At 38.5% G+C, this 23898-nt stretch overlaps 1 protein-coding gene across 1 annotated transcript in view; it reads right to left on the reverse strand.

Annotated features, from left to right (window-relative positions):
- LRRC7 (leucine rich repeat containing 7) overlaps positions 1 to 23898 on the reverse strand; it is a 544610-nt gene that overhangs the window by 138098 nt on the left and 382614 nt on the right. Inside the window, exons 9-10 of the mRNA XM_031935208.1 lie at positions 8838 to 8912; positions 2578 to 2722 (exon numbers count right to left, since the gene is read on the reverse strand). Coding sequence (XP_031791068.1) covers positions 2578 to 2722; positions 8838 to 8912 — 220 coding nt within the window. The remainder of the gene's footprint in view (positions 1 to 2577; positions 2723 to 8837; positions 8913 to 23898) is intronic.

The following is a 23898-nucleotide window of genomic DNA, read 5'->3' on the forward strand; positions in this document are numbered from 1 at the left end:
TATTTGGTTGAATTTTTGGTTGTCAAAGCAACATTAGTTTCCTTCAACATTTTTGTTTGCAAGCTCATTTGTGAAGGTGAATGTTTCCCCCTTCACTATGCTCACTTCTCCCTGTTTAGCAGTTTTCTGGTTACCTCCACCTGACCCCCAGGTTTCTGGAGTTCAGAACCAGTCTTATATTAGCAATGTTGGTGGTCTTATCCTTTGTGGATGCTGCAGATTCAGTCCAAGCCAGTTTGTGACTTGCCATAGTTTTCCGCAGTTAATTTTCTGTTGTTTCCCTTTTCTCTAGCTCTACATACTAGTTGCAAATTTTTTCAGTCCCTTTTCACAGAAAAGAGGTCCCACCTTAATCTTCTGTAAGTTCTGATTCCTCTGTTGTGCTTAAGGTCCTTCTATTTCTTATTTCACTGTAAGAACCGAACTTACAGCTGCTGTTTGTCGTTTGTAGCCCATCAGGCCTGGGGATATTGCTGGCTTTCCATTTTACCACAGGTTCAGGTTGATGTTCATTCTTCTTAAGCAAAGATAATTTTTTTTTTTAATCAGAATTTTTTTTTTCGGAGATGGAGTCTTGCTATGTTGCCTAGGGTGGACTTGAACTCCTGGGCTCAAGCAATCCTCTTGTCTCAACCTTTTGAGTAACTGGGACTGTTGGCACGTGCCATCATGCCTGGGTGAGTGTGGTTAAATTATTTTATTTACTAAATGTTCAAACAGCACATAGAATATGCCAGGCACAGTTCTTGGCACTGAGGAGTCAGTAATGAAGAAAAATACGTTCTTTGAATATATATAGTTTTCATATTTTCATGATATATTTAAAATGCTATGGGATGGTGGTTGAGTAGGGGTGTAAGGTTATGTATTAAGTTGCTCTGTCATCTTGACCAGTGGATGTTCTCTATAATCTTACTTCCTTACCTGTTACAACATAAACCAGTATGTCCTAAATTTGTCTGATCACAAGTCTCATCTATGATGTTTAATAAAAATACAGATCAGGGGGCTTGTCTCATTTACTGAATCAGAATCTTAAGAGACAAAGCCTAGAAATGTGAAAGTGTTTAATAAAACTCTCAGTTAAGACCCATGATTGAGCAAGTTAGAGAAATAACATTATAAAATATGTGATTTTGTAAATAAAAAGTCAACAATTCTAGAAAGAAAGAAAAGATAGACCACAATTTTGCTAAAACTAATGTTCTTTATCAGCCTCAAAGAATGGCTAAATAGAAGTAATAATGCATTGAAGAAAAATTTGGGAAATTGCCTCATCTTCAACTGGATTATCTAGGATATGGTTTAATTTTTAAAAGTTACACGTTCTGGAACTTAATAATGATTAAAAATTTACAACTAGTATGTGGAGCTAGGGAAAAAGGGAACAGAAAATTCACTGTGGAAAACTATTGCAAGTCACAAGCTGGCTTGGACTGGATCTGCAGCATCCACAAAGGATAAGAGCACCACATTGCTAATGATTCTGAACTTCAGTCAGTCTTAATAATGATTAAGTTCCAGAACATATAACACATCTGTTTCAAAGAGGCTAAAATCTATGTTACAAAGTTAAGTAATTTAATGATTACCCTTTTCATAGAGTTCTTTTATAAATACTAACAGCAAGATACCTATACAAAAAAGCTTACTCCTTATTTAAATTAGTCTTTCACTATTTTACTCATATAAATTTGTTTGTTTGTTTGTTTGTTTTCGGGACGGAGTCTCCCTCTATTGCCCAGGCTGGAGTGCAGTGGCGTAATCTTGGCTCGCTGCAACCACCGCCTCCTGGGTTAAAGTGATTCTCCTGCCTCAGCCTCCCTCCTGAGTAGCTGGGACTACAGGCATGCACCACCATGCTAGGCTACTTTTTGTATTTTTAGTGGAGACAGGGTTTCACCATATTGGCCAGGCTGGTCTGAAACTCCTGACCTTGTGACCCACCAGCCTCGGCCTCCCATAGTGCTGGGATGACAGGCGTGAGCCACTGTGCCCGGGCCATATAAACATTCTTAAACAAAAATGTATGAGTGCTTTTTATATACTAACAGGCAAATTATCTGATCTAATGAATCTTAACATGTTAAGGACATGTGACTTTTTAAAAATAATAGAACTAAGAAGACATTTTATGTTTATACTTTTTATATGTTACTCATATTATACCAATGTTACAACAATATTACAAATAGAATATAGCAACATCTTGTGGATGGAAGCTATTGTAATTCTATCATAATATAAGGATACACACATGATTATTAAATTAGTCTGAAGAAAACACACATATTCCTTATAATAACATTTTGCAACTTAGGAGATATAACAATTTTTAAACAATATCAATTTGGTAGGATCATTTTAACAGGAGAGCCTTCTTGAATTTGGAGACTAGAGTTAATATTTCACTTAAGATATTTGTTAGATACTATTTTATGATTTCCATAGCACATTTTAAAATTTATTAACATCAGGCTAACAGTATACTACCTATATCTATAGACAAACTATACTTCCAAAAAAGAAAATGGTATATTTGACATAAATATTTGTGACAAAACATTGTATCCTCACCTATAGAGTCAGGCAATTGTTGCAACATATTGGATGACAGTAAGAGGTCCTCAAGGGCTTCACATCCAGAAATGTCCATGTCAACTGTTTCTATTCTGTTTTTTGACATATCCAGGTATACCAACATCTTTAACTTCCCTATAGACTTGATGACATTGCATAAACTCAGGGTTAGTTGAGAAACTTTCACAAGACATTCTAAAGTTGTAAGAACCACTACACCATAAAGTTTATTTTAAAAGCAACCACAACAATAACAAGTGTTGGCAAGAATGGAGGAATTGTAAACTTCAAACATTGCTAGTAGGAATGTAAAATGGTATAGCCACTTTGCAAAACTGTTTGGCAGTTTCTCAAAATGACTCAACAATAAATAGGCTTATACCAGTATAGGTACACACCACTGATAATAAAAACATATGTAAATAAAAGAACTTACACAAATGGTCACAGATGCATTATTCACAATGCCAAACACTGGTGACAACCCAAATGTCCATCAGTTGATGAACACATAAATCAAATGTGGCATATACATATAATGAAGCATTACATGGCAATAAAAAGGAATAAAGTATGGATACATGTTACACAATGTATGAACCTTGAAAATACATGCAAAGTAACAGATGCCAGTCACAAAAGACCACATATTGTATGATTCCATTTATATGATATGTCCAGAATATGCCAATCCATAAAGATAGAAAGTTGAGTAGGGTTGCTGGGAGCTGGGTGGATGGGGAGTATGGGAGTTATGGCTAATAGGTTCAGGGTTTCTTTTAGGGGTCATGAAAATGTTCTAAAATTAGATTGTGGTGATGGTTGTACAACTATGTTAGTAGTCCAAAAACCAAGGAACTGCATATGGTATGTGAATTATATCTCAGTGCAGCAGTTAGAAAACACACAATAACCTTGAAGTTGGCACTGAATAAAATAAACAACTCCCAACTAAATAAGCTGCCATTGAAACAATGACATTGGCATGTTGATCCTTAAAACTTCAAATGCATAAGAAAGGTTTTAAATTATAATTTTGGAGATGACCCTATTAATCAGAGTCAATGTTTTGCTCATTCAATGGCCCTTTTTGAAGGGTCTACTATGTACCAGTATCTGTGTTATGTATTGAAGAACAATCAAGAATAAGACAGCTAAGTATGGGGACAGACTTGCCATGATGAAGACAAAGTTTTTTTAATCAATAAGGAGTTCTCAGTAATGAAGGAAACTTTTAAGTAAGAAATAATTATAATACCCTGTGACAAGTGCAATAAAAAAGCATGTAGTGAATGCCATAGAACAGGGAAGGACTGCAAATGGCCTGGAAGATGCTGCTTGTCAAAAGAAGAGAACCTGTACCTGGAAGGGAGAACAGCATGTACATTTATAAAGTGTGACAAAGCATGCTATGTTTGAGGAAGAGTGGGAAATTCAAAGTGGCTGAGTACAGTGATGAAGTAGAGATTACAGGGAGAAGCCAGCTGCTGAAAGGGTTTCTATGTCACGTGAAGAAATGTGAACTCTATTTTATAGGCAAGGAAAGCAAAAGGATTGTATGATGGGGAATGACATGAACAGATTTATGCTTAGAAGAAATAACTTCAGGGAACTTTCAAAAGCTGGAGTCGGCCGGGCGCGGTGGCTCAAGCCTGTAATCCCAGCACTTTGGGAGGCAGAGACGGGCGGATCACGAGGTCAGGAGATCGAGACCATCCTGGCTAACACGGTGAAACCCCGTCTCTACTAAAAAATACAAAAAAACTAGCCGGGCGAGGTGGTGGGCGCCTGTAGTCCCAGCTACTCCGGAGGCTGAAGCAGGAGAATAGCGTGAACCCGGGAGGCGGAGCTTGCAGTGAGCTGAGATCCGGCCACTGCACTCCAGCCTGGGCGACAGAGCGAGACTCCATCTCCAAAAAAAAAAAAAAAAAAAAAAAAAAAAAAAAAAAGCTGGAGTCAAGGAGATCTGTTAGAAGGATATAGAAGTATTTTAGCTGTTAAGGCAGCAGAAGTGAGGATGAAGAGGGGATGGACTCCAGAGTAAGTTAGAAGTGGAACGATTGGATTAGTAACTGATTTCTGAGGAGAAACCCATATCTTGGGGAAGGAGTGAACATGTGGGTGGGACACGGACTAGAGGAGTTAGGGCAGGGCAAAGGTCTTCTTTTTCCTTTTCCTTTAGGGCATGTTTTGTAAATAAATGTTCCACACATTTCAGTTATTCAATGAATGGTTCTTCTGTTTATCTGGTCTACCTGTGCATACTTTACCATCTCTAATCACTTGACAGAGTATAAATAAACAAATACACAATAAGCACATACATTTATTACATACACACAAGCTTGCACTTGGCACTATGCTATATATATATTATTTGATTCAATATTTTATATTTTTGCTACCCAAAATGTGTTCGGCAGACCAGCACAATGACACCATCTGGGAGCTTGCTAGAAATGTATAATCTCTGCCAGGCACGGTGGCTCACACCTGTAATCCCAGCACTTTGGGAGGCCAAGGTGGGCAGATCATGAGATCAGGAGTTTGAGAACAGCCTGACCAACAAGGTGAAACCCCGTCTCTACTAAAAATACAAAAATTGGCTGACTACGGTGGCGGGCGCCTGTAATCTCAGCTACTCAGGAGGCCGAGGCAGGAGAATCCATTGAACCCAGGAGGAGGAGGTTGCAGTGAGCTGAGATCACACCACTGAACTCCAGCCTGGGCAACAAGTGAGACTCTGCCAAAAAAAAAAAAAAAAAAAAGTATAATGTCAGACTCACCCCAGACCTGCTGAATCAGAATCTGCATTTTAACACATATTAAAGATTGGAGATTAAGTCATGTCACATGTTGGATTGCTTGGGAAGCAGAGGCAAAGACAGAAGTTTTTGAGAGTGTTTAGGATCAACGCCAGTAGAAAGGAAGAGACAGGAAAGAAAGGGAGCAGGATTAGGTAGACAAAGAAGTTGGGCTGTGATGAAGTCTTAAGAAAGTCTTTGGCTGGCACTTCCAAGATCACTGAACTTGGGATTGCCCTGAAGTTGTTCTGAGTAGAGAATGAAGGGCTGAGCCTTTATATACCTGCATTGATTGATCACTGGATGGAGGTCTCTGGGAATGGGGTTATGACCGTGGGTGAAGATATTCTCTTTAGGTGAGGTAATTTCTGAAGAAGGCTGGAGAGCTGCAAGCAGCATTTCCAGAAGCTGGGGGAATAGAGTAAATTCTTCAGCCCTGAAGAAGGATGCATGAGAGCATCTACTACAAGTAACACTCCAAAGTTATCCCATTAATATGGGGTGGAGCTGATTTCAAACTCAATTTTATCAGAATACAGGTTACAAAGCCCATTTGGAGGGCACATATCCTTAATTAACCCCGTGCAAATCTCTAGCTCTGCTCCCTCAGCTTCCCATGTGGGTGCAGAGTGTGAGCACAGGCTTGGAGTGACTAAATATTTGCTAGCTAGAATCAGAGTACTTTGGATGAGACAGAGTTTCTCCTCATGCTTGGAAATGTGTCACTTGGAAAAATACTGTCACTTTACTCATAGCTTTTCATCCCAAGGAACTATCATGTTACCTAAGTTCACCCTTCTTTTCCATTGAGCAATGAATGAATGATGTGTGTGTGTTTCTTTTTTGTTCCTTGATCATGAGATATCATGAGAAAACTTATTTTCTCCTTGAAGCTTCCTTCATTGCTATCTTCAGCATAATTTAATATTTTGGTGTGCAGTTCCTAAACATTGTTTTTGGAACAACACTTTGATGTTGAAAACACTGTATCAAAGCAATCATAGCCTGAGGACTGTAAAGGCATAAATTCTTACAGTCCTTGAGGATACTGAATGTTGATCTCACATCCTCCGGGCATAGAAGGGTCTATAGGTGAGCAGTGGACAGCAGATGAAAAGAGTAGAAAGCACAAGTAAAAGAAGATACTAGAGTTTGTTTAAAATAAATGTGAATTCAATACATGGTTTAGTCATATTTTGGTTGATTAACCTTAGATTGATGGTCACAAGATAGAACTATGTAAAAGACTAAATATTTGATCATTATCTATTTGCTTCTCTGATTTGTGAAAAACACAGTGGAAAATAATAGCCCAGACTATTCAAAAGTATTCACAAAGTATATTAACTTTATTATGATACATGAACTAAGAAAAAAGTGAATGTGTTTCTTTTCCCCATGGCTAATGATATTAAATGTTTTAATTTTTCTGTGAAACTGACAGACATAGGCTGGAGACTGCACTCAAGATGAACCATTCAAAGTCAAGTATTTTGGGGTAACTGAAAAGCAATTCTTTGCCAGCACCAACATCCAGAAACCCATGGCTATTTCAGGCAGGGAGGTGTAGAGTATTCCCACACAGCGTATAACAAAATACCAAGTGCAAGTACACAAAATAAAATAGGGAATCTATATAAAGCTAGCAGTACATATGAAAAATCTACTCTCGAGACAGACAAATTACGCAGCATTATATGCTTTATGGAAGATTTCATCCTTGCCATTCCACTTAAATAACAAACTTACTGAGAAATTTGGCATGTGAGTTGATTTGCACAGTGGATTTTGGGAATGTAAACATTGTGAAAAGTAAAATTCTCATTTGTACCTTCTATTGGTTCCATAGAGAGCCTTTGGGAGCTTTACAGTCAACAGCAGCCTCTGGCGCTGGTTTGAATTACAGCTCCACCATTTACTGGCTGTGTTATCTTGGGCCAGTTACTTTTTTTGTGTTTTAGTTTCCTCATCTATAAAATGGGGATGGTAGTAGAACTTACTTCATAGGGTTGTTGTAGGGATTCAATGAATCAATATTTGTAAAACAGAGAGAGAATGCCTAGCCCGTGGTAAATGCTATGTAATTTTTAACAAATAAATATATTGAAGAAGAGGTATAAACTTTCAGCTAGACATACATTCTGATTCTTCAATCTTTGCACAGGGATTGGTAAGTGTCTTACCTGTGTTGCCTCAGGATTTGTACATACCTTGACTATAGCACAAATCAGGCTTTGCTATGAGTAGTGAAATCCAGATCAGTTTATCCTGCCATGCGTGAGCTTCTCAAACAAATATATTCAAGGTCATTGAATATATTATCTTTGTAACCCTGACATTAGCATAGTTTCTGTTTCATAGAGCTTTATTGGTTCATGATTTTTAAATAAATCAGTGAATAATAGATGTGCATATTTTTCTGTTTTGTGTCTGTGATGGTATAAATATATCTTTTGATAAGAGCATTAATTATTTTTCCATAATCTTTGTTTCAGATTTTCTCCTTTATGTGGTCTTATGCTTGTTCAAAGACAGAATAAATGTCTTGTTCTTGTTGGTTTTGCTGTCATTTTAAGTAATTTTTAATGTCAATTCAAAAAAGAAATAAAACTGGTTTTGAGAATACACATCTAAACCTCTGTGTTGGCTGAAGATTTATTACATATTCACCTGCTGTGCCTACTTAGACCAATGCCAGGAGTTTGGAGTTGTACAAAACAATAGGGAGATTTGTGTTTGCGCTCGCTCTCTCTCTCTCTCTCTCTCTCTCTCAGTGTGTGTGTGTATGCAAGTGGCAAGGGGCAGTGTTTTATGAGAACATTCTTTTGTTAGATGGAAAAAGTAGGAATAATCACACTCAATGAGTTGACTGGTAAACCTACACTCAGGAGATACTACTGGGCTGGCCTTTAGTCGAGGAAAAAATTTGTCTTTGGTTTAACTTTCTGTTTTTAATACTGTATGATCCTTGCCATTTTCAAAAATTCACATGGGCTCTACTGAAAATCACCTGAACTGAGAGAGATTTTTGTTTTGTAAAAGAGCTCTAATAAAATGAATAAAAACCATTGTCTAGTTACCTGTAAGAATAAGGTTGATTTTGTAAAAATAAAACTTGGTATTATATATAGTATCTTGCTTTTTAAAAATATAACTATAAATTATTTCGGCTTTTAAAGAACAGTAAATGTGGGAAGAGATGACAAATATACGCCAAAGGGAATAAGAAAAATCTTTCTTGTATTTCGTACACCTATAACACTCACAAAAAGATACATAAAATACTAAAAAAAAAAAAAAAATGGTGAAAACAGTTGGTGACTGAACACTTCTAATGAGTGTTATTTTAGTTTGAAATACAAACACTGACATTTAAGAGCTGAGATTATGATCAAATACAACAAATGTATAACATAAATATTAGACAACATGGTAGAATAAAAACTTACATACCCCAGGTAACACTTGTAATGCATTATTATCCATCCATAACTCCCTCAAATTTTGTATTTGATCCAGAACTTCAGGCTGGGAGAGAGGTAGGAGGAAGGAGAGAGGAAAAGAAAATTATATTAGTTTTTACTTATCACAAATATAAGATGTAATTTCTTGGATCTTGAGCTTTTACTTGGGAATCTAGTGTTAATCATCTAAGAAATTCCACCTTTAATTGACCTCTAGCAAAACTGGTATTCCCTGACATAGCCAATTCGGAATTGATCTGGAATCAGTTAGAACAATAATAATAAAATTGAAGATCTATTACTCACATACATTGTGCCTGAATACCTTATAATTATTCTTTGGAGCACTGATTACACTCTATTTGATAAGCATCTGTCTTTGTCACTAGAGTATAAACTTTTAAAGACCTGGGGAATGTTTGTTTTGTAATCACTATATCCTTATATCCCTGTTGCTTACCATGGGCACATAGTAGCTTCTTACTGTGTGTCTATTAGTACCTCACATACAAACATCCATGCACACACAGGAGTTACAGAACTGTGATGAGATAATATTGGGCTGGTGCAAATGTAATTGTGGTTTTGCCATTACTTTCAATGACAAAAAAACTGCAATTATGTTTGCACAAACCTAATACTATGAGTAAGATGAGTAAGACCCAGTGACTTTGAAAAAATCAGTCCCCAAGCTACCACCTGAAGACCCATGGACTTTTAATCCTTTCATTTTGTCAATGAATAATTATTTGTTGAATAGTCGGGGATGCCTACTACATGTAATGCACAATGCAGAATGCATGGTCATATAAACCCCAGTACTTGCCTTGAAATAGCTGATGATTTAGATCTAGATCTAGGGGAGAGAAATATTTATAAACAACTAAAACACAAGGCAGAATATAGGAAAATACTTTAGAATATGTTTTTTAAAAAGTTCAGAGAAGGGACAGAGAGAATATGATCAAAGTGTAACATGTAGTATATAAAGAAACACTTTTTTTTCTCTAACTAGATGCTGTCTCTAAATTCTAACTCCAGGCAGCAGACTGTATAGAGAGAATAGAGGTTGCTATTGCTGCCAACATCATAACCTTCCTTCTGGTAGCCTAATTTCTCTCCAGAAATTATTCCCTTCCCTATTCTTAGGCCTTGTGCTTCCTTTGAAGCCCATTCCTTTTTTGTTTGTTTGTTTGTTTACTACTTCAGGAGATGATTAAGGCCTCAGCTAACTACTGCATTGTATCTACCTGGCCACAAAGATTGGTCCAGGGATGGGAACATGGCCCATTCAGAACACATACAAAGCAATGAATCTTTGTGACTTCTGGGGAAAACACTTTTGCTTTTCTCTGCTGGATATGAAACTGAAAGGGTGCGGCCCTGTGAACTTCACGCATGACAAAAAGAGAGCCTGTCTGAGGATGGAGCATTTCTACAGAAAGTAGAGCTAAAGGATAGATCCTGGTAAGATTATATAAGCCTGGAAGGCAGATTTTCTGTTTTTTGTTTTTGTTTTTTTCCAACTGAAAGAATTATTACTGAAACAACAAAATATAAATCTGTTCAATGAAATTTGGAACCTAATTAGGTTCCAAATACAAAAGCAGTACATTTTGTAGAATACTTGTAGAAAAGAATGGAATTATATCAAAGTTACCATGAGAATATTAGTAATTGTAGGTCAGTGGAGGTTATCTACACATCCTTAACAAATTAGGAGGGCTTAAGACTTCCAGATCTACTTTGGAGATAGCTCTGATTCCTTAACCTGTGCTTGCAATAGAACATGGTACGATTCTTGGGAGAAGTTTCCTTAATAACAAGGTTTGAAATTTAGAGACATGGCATTCTGCTGTGAAATCAAAGGCAACCATGAGGTAGTATGGAGGATGTGTGTGTGTGTGAGCATGTAGAAAAATACTTCTACTCTCACTTAGATCACAGGGAACAGGCAATGAACTGCTCTGCCTATATGTCAGGCTGGGCAAGGATGGAAAATATAAATCATGTGTAGGGAGCACACTCTGATATTCAGAGGTTTTGAGGCACAGGGCTGGCTAGCAACAGGCAGGTGAGTTGGAAAACATCAGCTATGTGTGGCTCCCCTCCCCTCCCCTCTCTTCCCCTTTTTTTCCCTCCGCTCCCCTTCCTTCCCCTCCTCTCCTCTCTGATGGAGTCTTACTCTGTCACCCAGGCTGAACTGCAATGGTGTGATCTCAGCTCACTGCAACCTCCACCTCCTGGGTTCAAGTGATTCTCCTGCCTCAGCCTCCCGAGTAGCTGGGACTACAGGCACAGGCCACCACGCCTGGCTAATTTTTGTATTTTTAGTAGAGACGGGGTTTTATCATGTTGGCCAGGCTGTTCTCAAACTCTTGACTTCAGGTGATCCACCTGCCTCAGCCTCCCAATTTTCTTTTTCTTTTTTTTTTTTTTTTACCTATGCATTATACACATGTAAGGAGAAGCAAAAGAGCCGCCCACTGGGCAAGGTTCAATAAAAGCTCATATGTATACAGTAAGACAGAGACTGATGTATAAACTTGTAACAGTAAACATTATTATTATCCAGGGTGGATCAGATTATGCTGTTTTAACAAATTAACACTGAAATCTCAGTGATTTAACACAAAAGGCTTACTTTCCACTATCCCTACTACTGTATGTTCAGCATGCATTTCTGCCCCATGATGTTGTGACACCATCTCAAGATTGTCAGGAGAGCCAAAGAAAGGGAATAGAGAGTGTGGAAAATTCACCACTGCTCTTAAAGATATTGGGCTGCAAGTGACATGCAGCATTTATGCTTATAGTTCATTGTCTAGAACTACTTATGTGGCCTCACCCTAAGTGCAAGGAAGGCTGGGAAATATAGAGGGAGGATGTGGATTATTTGGCAAATAGTATTGTCTCTGCCACACAGTGACACTGTATGAAAAAAAGAATAAGAAGAAAGGATACACAGCACTTCTATAATTTACTCATCCCTTCATTAAGTAAGATCTAATTAAACATTTTCTAAGTGCTAGGCATTACACTAGTCACAGTACATGGTATGGTCTCTGCCCTCAAGAAACTCAAAGCTTGTATTTTTTTAAAGGAGATAGACTTTGTTGCATAAGTGAAGGAGCATAATTAAAATATTTTTAATGGAAAGTGATTTTGGCAGATTGGTGTTCTGTATATATACTCTATCCTTTTTGAAAAAAGAAAAATAAAAACAGGAAACTTAACAGGGCTGGTAATGAAAGAAGTAATGAGGAATAAAAAGCAGCTGCTTCAGGAAACATTTAAAAGATAAAAATGGTAGGACTTGGTGACAGGATATGGGGGCGAGGGAGTGAGTCATGCACAAACATGTCTTCCAGTTTCCCAGAATGTGGTGATGTCACCAATGGAGATGCAGACTATTGGGGTGGAAGCAGATAAATGGGAGAGACTGAAATCAGTTTTGATCATAATTAACTTCAGGTTCCTGGAGGACATAGGTGGAGATTACCAGAAATCAGCTGGCTATCAAAAACTGAAGCTTAGAGAATAGGTTTCAGCTGGAGATACAACTTAGCAGTATCATGGAAGTAGAAACTCGCATGAATGAGCTCTCCATAGGGAATGTGAGAGGAACTAGAGTGCAGTTGACTGAGGACAGTACCTTAAGGGACACTAATACTTGAGGGCTGAAAACAGAAAGAGCAACAAGAAGGAATGGTGTCCAGAAGTGTAAGGGTGACTAGAGTCCAATGAATAGAGTTGTGTTAGGAAAAAGGAAGTGAACAAGAGCATCCTACTCAGGAAAGGTGTCCAGTGAAATAAGAGATCGAGGATATCCACTCCATTTTAAAAACAGTAGGTCACTAGTAACCTCGGTGATAGACATTGTGATGGTTAATAGTGTGAACTTGACTGTATTAAAAGAGCCAAGTGTTGATGTTGGAGGTGTCTGTGAGGGTGTTGCCAAAGGAGATTAATATTTGAGTCAGTGGGCTGGAGAGGGCAGACCCACCCTTAATCTGGGTGGGCACCATCTAATCAGCTGCCAGCTAATATAAAGCAGGCAGAAAAACATGAAAAGAGTAGACTGGCTTAGCCTCCCAGCCTACATCTTTTTCCCACGCTGGATGCTTCCTGCCCTTGAACATCGGACTCCAAGTTCTTCAGCTTTGAGACTTGAACTGGCTTCCTTGTGCCTCAGCTTGCGGAGGGCCTGTTTTGGGGCCTTGTGATTGTGTGAGTTAATACTACTTAATAAACTCCCCTTTATATATCTATCTATCCTACTAATTCTGTCCCTCTAGAGAACCCTGACTAATATAGACATTTCAGGTGATAACTATCTTACAGTGGGTTGAAGATAAATAAGAAGAAAATAGATACAATACAGGTAGAAATTCTTTATAAAGCCTGAACGAAAGGAGAGGAGAAAAGTTAAGGGGCTGTGAAAAAGCTGAGGGGTCAAGGGAAAGGAAAGCTGACATGAAGACACTGGCAAAGAGGAGCAGGTTAAAGATAGATAAGATGGTACCACAAAAAAAAAAAAAAAAAAAAAAAAAAAAAGGAGTAAATTCCAAGAGGGGCCAATGAAGAGAGATTGACAGCACAAGGGGAGGGGCTGACACTGAATCAAAGTGAGGCACCTCATTCGTTCAGACTGGAGGGAAGACTGCAGGGATGGTATGGGTGTAAGTTGGCATGGTGGAAGGAGGGCTGGTAGTTGAGGGAGGCATTTCTGAAGATCTCAAATTTTCTTGATGAAGTAGGAAATGAAGTAATCTGTTAACATAAGGGAACAAGAATTTTGTATACATCAGCAGTTGGGAAGAATGGTCCATACTGAAGAAGTTTGAGAGGAATCACTGAGAGCAATCAAAATATTATATCAAATCAATGATAACAATTATAACTTTTTTTCTGGGCCAGGAAGGGAATTGACAGTCTAGGAGAAAATAGAAGAAACAAAAGACTTCAGGTTTCCATAGGTCAGAGAGGAGCGTAGCAGGAGTGAGGGGACAGACCAAAGTGGAAGAAGGAAAAATTAGAATTTATGGTAGAATTTAGGGATTCGAGATTTCTAAAGTCGTTTTGGAAAATGGCAAAATTCAAACTTTAACTCTGGGGAGAGTTGGCTAAGGTACAAAGTATAAAATCTTGGTGCGTAGGTTGGGGAGGATGCTGCGGGAACATAAGGCCTTTCATGATTTCCAAGGATTTGGGCAACCTGTGATGCGCTGCATAAATTGCTCTCTTGGCTGTGTCAGGCAAGGTGGCAGAGAAAGATGATCAATCATACCTCTGAAATTTCTCTAATTCTGGGTTCTACTGGGGAATTTAGTCATCTATGGCTACTTGGAAAGGGATCACTGATTCTAATCTATATTTCTACTTTATTTTAAAGGATCTCATTTAATCTATTTAAGAACATAATAAGGTGATAATAATCCCACTTTATGGATATAGAATCTGATAACAATTTCCTGGGGAAAATGAGAATAATTTGATGAAGGTTGCATAACTGCAGATGATATAGTTGCTCAGGTCTTCTGGCTACAAAGATGACATCATCTTAGAGCTTAAAATTGAAATTCCAAAATAATGAAGAGAGTTGGTGATCACAAATACCCAATAAAGAAAGTAAAGCATATGCTGGATTTCTAAAAAAAGATATTTTTATTACTGGATGTTATAATAAAATGTACTACAGAGGAAACTTCAATAACCTCCTAATAGCACAGATAAAGCATAGCAGATCCATATATAGCCTTTCTGGAAAGAAGAAAAAATCACAACATAAAATGATACAATAGCATTTCATAATCAATAGATGATTTTAAAGTGGATCTTGGAACTTAACTAAATGGCTTACATCCAACCAACACATTGATCACATTTTTCTATGCTACTTAATTTAATCACAAAGTCAATTGTTTCCATTAAAAATGAGTGAATTAACTCCAGAATAACTTGGAATATTCAATGCTGGTGAAAGTGCTATAAGATGAGCACTCTCATAAATGGGTTTTGAGATTATAAACTGTAGTTTTTTTGGAAAAATTTTCAAATATGAATCTCACACCTCAAAAACTTTCATATCTACTTGTAAGCAACTATCCTACCTAAATAATCTAAAATATAGAAAAATCAACATAAAAATATTAATTACAGAATAATTAATATTAAAAATTTGGTCACAACCTGAATAAACAACAGTATAAGGTAAATTATGAAGAAGTAATATGTTGGTAAAATGAACAGCAATGAAAATGAATTATCTATTTTTATGTATGAAATATGATGAATAGATCTTGCAAACAACATTGTGTGAGTAAGCAAGTACAGAAAATTTATACAGCACAAATCAATTTACACAAGTCAAAAAAACTGCTATATACTGAGGAATACATATACACGCATTTTAAAATAGAAATATGGAATAGATGTACGCCAAATTCAAAGAAGTAATTTCCTTGGTGAAGGAGGGCTTGGAATAGGACTCGGAGGGGGAACATAGAAGATGTCTGCTTTACAGCTGCAGTGTTTTTTCTCTTTATAACAGAGAACAAAATCAAACACAAAATGGCTGGGCACGGAGGTTCATGCCTGTAATCCAAACACTTTGGGAGGCCGAGGCAGGTGGATCACCTGAGGTCAGAAGTTTGAGAGCAACCTGGCCAACATGGCAAAATCCTGTCTCTACTAAAAATACAAAAATTAGCCAGGTGTGGTGTTACATGCCTGTAATCTCAGCTGCTGGGGAGGCTGAGGCAGGAGGATCGCTTGAACCCATGAGGCAGTGAGCCAAGATGGTGCCACTGCACTCCAGCCTGGGCGACAGAGTATATCCTTTTCAAGGTGATTTTACCATGATTGATCAAAATGAGCTACAAAAATGGTTACACCAATATTAACACAAAGAAAATAAATATTTTGTATGACTGCAACAAATTCCAATAACTCCTGCCATGTATATGCAATTTTAGGCTGTTCCATTACTTTGTTTTTTATTTTTTTTTATTAAAATTTTTTTTCCATAGGTTATTGGGGAACAGGTAGTGTTTGGTTACATGAGTAAGTTCTTTAGTGGTGATCTGTGAGGTTTTGGTGCACCCATCACCCAAGCAGTATACACTGCACCTAATTTGTGGTCTTTTATCTCTCACCCATTTCCTACCCTTTCCCCGAGTCCCCAAAGTCCATTGTGTTATTCTTATGCCTTTGCATTGTCATAGCTTAGCTCCCACATATGAGTGACAAAATATGATGTTTGGTTTTTCCATTCCTGAGTTACTTTGCTTGGAATAATAGTATCCAGTCTCATCCAGGTTGCTGTGAATGCCATTAATTCACTTCTTTTTATGGCTGAGTAGTATTCACAGTTTCCCTATCTACTCATTGATGGGCATGCAGATTGGTTCCACATTTTTGCAATTGCAAATTGTGCTGCTATAAACATGCATGTGCAAGTATCTTTTTCATATGACTTCTTTTCTTCTGGGTAGATACTAAGTAGTGGGATTGCTGGATCAAATGGCAGTTCTACTTTTAGCTCTAAGGAATCACCACACTGTTTTCCATAGTGGTTGTACTAGTTTACATTCCTACCAGTGGTGTAAAAGTGTCTCCGTTCACTGTATCCAGGCCAACATCTAATAGTTTTTGATTTTTTTATTACGGCCATTCTTGCAGGAGTAAGGTGGTATCACATTCTGGTTTTGATTTACATTTCCCTGATCATTAGTGATGTTGAGCATTTTTTTCATATGTTTGTTGGCCATTTGTATATCTTCTTTTAGAATTGTCTATTCATTTGGAAAACACTGCTTTAAAGTTCATATGGAACCAAAAAAAGACCCCGCATTGCCAAGACAATCCTAAGCCAAAAGAACAAAGCTGGAGGCATCATGCTACCTGACTTCAAACTATAATACAAGGCTACAGTAACCAAAACAGCATGGTACTGGTACCAATACAGAGACATAGACCAATGGAACAGAACAGAGCCCTCAGAAATAATACCACACATCTACAGCCATCTGATCTTTGACAAACCTGACAAAAACAAGAAATGGGGAAAGGATTCCCTATTTAATAAATGGTGCTGGGGGCGCCCAAGATGGCCGAATAGGAACAGCCCCAGCCTCCAGCTCCCAGTGTGAGTGACACAGAAGACGGATGATTTCTGCATTTTCACTGAGGTACCAGGTTCATCTCACTGGGGCATGTCAGACCGTTGGCACTGGTCTGCAGATGCAACCCAACCAGCAAGAGCTGAAGCTGGGCGAGGCATCCCCTCACCTGGGAAACACAAGGGGGAAGGGAATTCCTTTTCCTAGCCAAAGGAAATTGAGACATATAACACCTGGAAAATTGGGTAACTCTCACCCTAATACTGCACTTTACCAAGGGTCTTAGCAAATGGCACACCAGGAGATTATATCCCACACCTGGCCCAGAGGGTCCCACGCCCACCGAACCTCCCTCATTGCTAGCACAACAGTCTGAGATCTAACTGCAAGGTGGCAGCGAGGCTGGGGGAGGGGCGCCCACCATTGCTGAGGCTTAAGTAGGTAAACAAAGCTGCCAGGAAGCTCGAATTGGCTGGAGCCCACCACAGCTCAAGTCTACAGAGGCCGGCCTGCCTCTGTAGACTCCTCCTCTGGGGACAGGGCATAGCTAAACAAAAAGCAGCAGAAACCTCGGCAGAGGTAAATGCCCCTGTCTGACAGCTTTGAAGAGAGCAGTGGATCTCCCAGCACAGAGGCTGAGATCTGAGAATGGACAGACTGCCTGCTCAGGTGGGTCCATGACCCCTGAGTAGCCTAACTGGGAGACATCCCCCACTAGGTGCAGACCGACACCTCACACCTCACACAGCGGGGTATACCCCTGAGGCAAAGCTTCCAGAGCAAGAATCAGATAGCAACACTCACTGTTCAGCAATATTCTATCTTCTGCAGCCTCCGCTGCTGATACCCAGGCAAACAGGGTCTGGAGTGGACCTCAAGCAAACTCCAACAGACCTACAGCTGAGGGTCCTGACTGTTAGAAGGAAAACTAACAAACAGAAAGGACATCCACACCAAAACCCCATCAGTACGTCACCATCATCAAAGACCAAAGGCAGATAAAACCACAAAGATGGGGAAAAAGCAGTGCAGAAATACTGGAAATTCAAAAAATCAGAGCACATCTCCCCCTCCAAAGGAATGCAGCTCATTGCCAGCAACAGAACAAAGCTGGACGGAGAATGACTTTGATGAGCTGAGAGAAGAAGGCTTCAGTCCATCAAACTTCTCAGAGCTAAAGGAGGAACTATGTAACCAGTGCAAAGGAACTAAAAACCTTGAAAAAAGAATGGATGTGAAGGAGAAATAAAATCCTTTACAAACAAGCAAATGCTTAGAGATTTTGTCACCACCAGGCCTGCCCTACAAGAGATCCTGAAGGAAGCACTAAACATGACAAGGAACAACAGGTACCAGCCATTGCCAAAACATGTCAAAATGTAAAGTCCATCGATGATAGGAAGAAACTGCATCAACTAGTTAGCAAAATAACCAGCTAATATCATAATGGCAGGATCAAGTTCACACATAACAATATTAACCTTAAATGTCAATGGACTAAATGGTCCAATTAAAAGACACAGACGGGCAAATTGGATAAAGAGTCAAGACCCATCAGTTTGTTGTATTCAGGAGACCCATCTTACATGCAGAGACACACATAGTCTCAAAATAAAGGGATGGAGGAAGATCTACCAAGCAAATGGAAAACAATAAAAAGCAGGGGTTGCAATCCTAGTCTCTGACAAAACAGACTATAAACCATCAAAAATCAAAAGAGACAAAGAAGGCCTTTACATAATGATAAAGGGGTCAATTCATCAGGAACAGTTAACTATACTAAATATATATGCAACCAATACAGGGCACCCAGATTCAAAAAGCAAGTCCTTAGAGACTTAGAAAGAGACTTAGACTCCCATACAATAATAATGGGAGACTTCAACACCCCACTGCCAACATTAGACAGATCAACGAGACAGAAAGTTAACAAGGATATCCAGAAATTGAACTCAACTTTGCACCAAGTGGACCTAATAGACATCTACAGAACTTTCCACCCCAAATCAACAGAATATACATTCTTCTCAGCACCACATCACACTTATTCCAAAATTGACCACATAGTTGGAAGTAAAGCACTCCTCAGCAAATGTAATAGAACAGAAATTATAACAAACTGTCTCTCAGACCACAGAGCAATCAACCTAGAACTCAGGACTAAGAAATTCAATCAAAACCGCTCAACTACATGGAAACTGAACAACCTGCTCCTGAATGACTACTGGGTACATAACGAAATGAAAGCAGAAATAAAGATGCTCTTCGAAACCAATGAGAACAAAGATACAACATACCAGAATCTCTGGGACACATTTAAAGCAGTGTGTAGAGGGAAATTTATAGCACTAAATGCCCACAAGAGAAAGCTGGAAAGATCTAAAATTGACACCCTAACATCACAAATAAAAGAACTAGAGAAGCAAGAGCAAACACATTGAAAAGCTAGCAGAGGGCAAGAAATAACTAAGATCAGAGCAGAACTGAAGGAGATGGAGACACAAAAAACCCTCCAAAAAAATCAATGAATCCAGGAGCTGGATTTTTAAAAAGATCAACAAAATTGATAGACCGCTAGCAAGACTAATAAGGAAGAAAAGAGAGACGAATCAAATAGACGTAATAAAAAATGATAAAGGGGATATCACCTCCAACCCCACAGAAATACAAACTACCATCAGAGAATACTATAAACACCTCTACACAAATAAACTAGAAAACCTAGAAGAAACAGATAATTTCCTGGACACTTACACTCTCCCAAGACTAAACCAGGAAGAAGTTGAATCCCTGAATAGACCAATAGCTGGCTCTGAAATTGAGGCAATAATTAATAGCCTACCAACCAAAAAAAGTCCAGGACCAGACAGATTCATAGCCGAATTCTACCAGAGGTACAAGGAGGAGTTGGTACCATTCCTTCTGAAACTATTCCAATCAATAGAAAAAGAGGGAATCCTCCCTAACTCATTTTACGAGGCCAACATCATCCTGATACCAAAGCCTGACAGAGATACAACAAAAAAAGAGAATTTTAGACCAATATCCCTGATGAACATTGATGCAAATGCTGGCAAACTGAATCCAGCAGCACATCAAAAAGCTTATCCACCATGATCAAGTGGGCTTCATCCCTGGGATGCAAGGCTGGTTCAACATTCGCAAATCAATAAATGTAATCCAGGATATAAACAGAACCAAAGACAAAAAACACACGATTATCTGAATAGATGCAGAAAAGGCCTTTGACAAAATTCAACAGCCCTTCATGCTAAAAACTCTCAATAAATTTGGTATTAATGGAATGTATCTCAAAATAATAAGAGCTATTTATGACAAACCCACAGCCAATATCATACTGAATGGGCAAAAACTGGAAAAATTCCCTTTGAAAACTGGCACAGGACAGGGATGCCCTCTCTCACCACTCCTATTCAACACAGTGTTAGAAGTTCTCGCTAGGGCAATCAGGCAAGAGAAAGAAATAAAGGGTATTCAGTTAGGAAAAGAAGTCAAATTGCCCTGTTTGCAGATGACATGATTGTATATTTAGAAAACCCCATTGTCTCAGCCCAAAATCTCCTTAGGCTGATAAGCAACTTCAGTAAAATCTCAGGATACAAAATCAATGTGCAAAAATCACAAGCATTCTTATACACCAGTAACAGACAAACAGAGAGCCAAATCATGAATGAACTCCCATTCACAATAGCTTCAAAGAGAATAAAATACCTAGGAATCCAACTTACAAGGGATGTCAAGGACCTCTTCAAGGAGAACTACAAACCACTGCTCAGTGAAATCAAAGAGGACACAAACAAATGGAAGAACATACCATGCTCATGGATAGGAAGAATCAATATTGTGAAAATGGCCATACTGCCCAAGGTAATTTATAGATTCAATGCCATCCCCATCAAGCTACCAATGAGTTTCTTCAGAGAATTGGAAAAAACGGCTTTAAAGTTCATATGGAACCAAAAAAGAGCCCGCATTGCCAAGACAATCCTAAGTCAAAAGAACAAAGCTGGAGGCATCACACTACCTGACTTCAAACTATACTAAAAGGCTACAGTAACCAAAACAGCATGGTACTGGTACCAAAACAGAGATATAGACCAATGGAAGAGAACAGAGCCCTCAGAAATAATACCACACATCTACAGCCATCTGATCTTTGATAAACCTGACAAAAACAGGAAATGGGGAAAGGATTCCCTATTTAATAAATGGTGCTGGGAAAATTGGCTAGCCATAAGTAGAAAGCTGAAACTGGATCCTTTCCTTACTCCTTATACAAAAATTAATTCACGATGGATTAGAGACTTAAATGTGAGACCTAAAAACCATAAAAACCCTAGAAGAAAACCTAGGTAATACCATTCAGAAGATAGGCATGGGCAAGGACTTCATGTCTAAAACACCAAAAGCAATGGCAACAAAAGCCAAAATTGACAAATGGGATCTAATTAAACTAAAGAGCTTCTGCACAGCAAAAGAAACTACCATCAGAGTGAACAGGCAACCTACAGAATGGAAGAACATTTTTGCAATCTACTCATCTGACAAAGGGCTAATATCCAGAACCTATAAAGAACTCAATCAAATTTACAAGAAAAAAACAAACAACCCCATGAAAAAGTGGGCAAAGGATATGAACAGACACTTCTCAAAAGAAGACATGCATACAGCCAACAGACACATGAAAAAATGCTCATCATCACTGGCCATCAGAGAAATGCAAATCAAAACCACAATGAGATACCATCTCACAGCAGTTAGAATGACAATCATTAAAAAGTCAGGAAACAACAGGTGCTAGAGAGGATGTGGAGAAATAGGAACACTTTTACACTGTTGGTGGGATTGTAAACTGGTTCAACCATTGTGGAAAACAGTATGGCGATTCCTCAAGGATCTAGAACTAGAAATACCATATGACCCAGCCATCCCATTATTGGGTATATACCCAAAGGATTATAAATCATGCTGCTATAAAGACACATGCACACGTATGTTTATTGTAGCACTATTCACAATAGCAAAGACTTGGAATCAACCCAAATGTCCATCAGTGACAGACTGGATTAAGAAAATGTGGCACATATACACCATGAAATACTATGCAGCCATAAAAAAGGATGCATTTGTGTCCTTTGTAGGGACATAAATGCAGCTGGAAACCATCATTCTCAGCAAACTATCGCAAGAAAAGAAAACCAAACACTGCATGTTCTCACTCATAGGTGGGAATTGAACAATGAGATCACTTGGACTCTGGAAGGGGAACATCACACACTGGGGCCTATTATGGGGAGGGGGGAGCAGGGAGGAAAGGCATTGGGAGTTATACCTGATGTGAATGACGAGTTGATGGGTGCAGCACACCAACATGGCAAAAGTATACATATGTAACAAATCTGCACATTTTGCACATGTACCCTAGAACTTAAAGTGTAATTAAGAAAAAAAAAAGGATGAGTTCGTGTCCTTTGTAGGGACACAGATGCAGCTGGAAACCATCATTCTCAGCAAACTATCACAAGAACAGAAAACCAAATACCGCATGTTCTCACTCATAGGTGGGAATTGAACAAGAGATCACTTGGACACAGGAAGGGGATCATCACACACCGGGTCCTATTGTGGGAAGGGAGGGGAGAGGGATAGCATTAGGAGATACACCTAATGTAAATGACCAGTTAATGGGTGCAGCACACCAATAAGGCACATGTATGCATATGTAAGAAACCTGCACATTGTGCACATGTACCCTAGAACATAAATATTTAAAAAAATTGTCTATTCATGTCCTTAGCCCACTTTTTTGATGGGATTTTTTTTTTCTTACTAATGAGTTTGAGTTAATTGTAGATTTGGCATATTAGTCCTCTTTCAGATGTATAGACTGTGAAGATTTTCTCCCACTCCGTGGGTTGTCTGTTTACTCTGCTGTTTCTTTTGCTGTGCAAAAGCTCTTTAAGTTTAATTTAGTTCCAGCTATTTATCTTTGTTTTTATTGCATTTGCTTTTGGGTTCTTGGTTATGAAATCATTGCCTAAGCCAATAACTAGAAGGGTTTTTCCAACTTTGTCTTCTAGAATTCCTATAGTTTTAGGTCTTAGATTTAAGTCCTTGATCCCTCTTGAGTTGATTTTTGTATAAGGTGAGAGATGAGGATCCAGTTTCATTCTCCTACATGTGGCTTGCCAATTATCCCAGCACTATTTTTTGAATAAAGTGTCCTTTCTCCACTTTATCTTTTTGTTTGCTTGGTCAAAGATCAGTTGGCTGTAAGTATCAGGGTTTATTTCTGAGTTCTCTATTCTGTTCCATCAGTCTATGTGCCTATTTTTATGCCAGTACCATTCTGTTTTGGTGACTATGGCCTTATACTATAGTTTGAAATCAGGTAATATGATGGCTCCAGATTTATTCTTTCTGCTTAGTCTTGCTTTGGCTACGTGAGCTCTTTCTTGTTGCCATATGAATTTAGGAGTTTTTTTCTAATTCTGTGAAGAATGATGGTGATGTTTTGATGGGAATTACTTTAAATTTGTAGATTGCTCTTGGCAGTATGGTCATTTTCACAATATGATTCTACCCATCAATGAGCATGGAATGTGTTTCCATCAGTTGGTATCGTCTATGATTTCTTTCAGCAGTGTTTTGTAGTTTTCCTTTTAGAGGTCTTTCACCTCCTTGGTTAGGTATATTCCTAAGTATTTTATTTGTTTGCAGCTATTGTAAAAGGGGTTAAGTTCTTGATCTGATTCTCCACGTGGTCTCTGTGGGTGTATAGAAGAGCTACTGATTTGTGTTCATTAATTTTGTATCTGGAAACTTTGCTGAATTCTTTTATCAGTTCTAAGAGCTTTCTGGAGGAGTCTTTAGGGTTTTCTAGGTAAACACTCATATCATCAGCAA

Source organism: Piliocolobus tephrosceles, chromosome 1 (genome assembly GCF_002776525.5).
Source record: "Piliocolobus tephrosceles isolate RC106 chromosome 1, ASM277652v3, whole genome shotgun sequence".
Taxonomy (NCBI): domain Eukaryota; kingdom Metazoa; phylum Chordata; class Mammalia; order Primates; family Cercopithecidae; genus Piliocolobus; species Piliocolobus tephrosceles.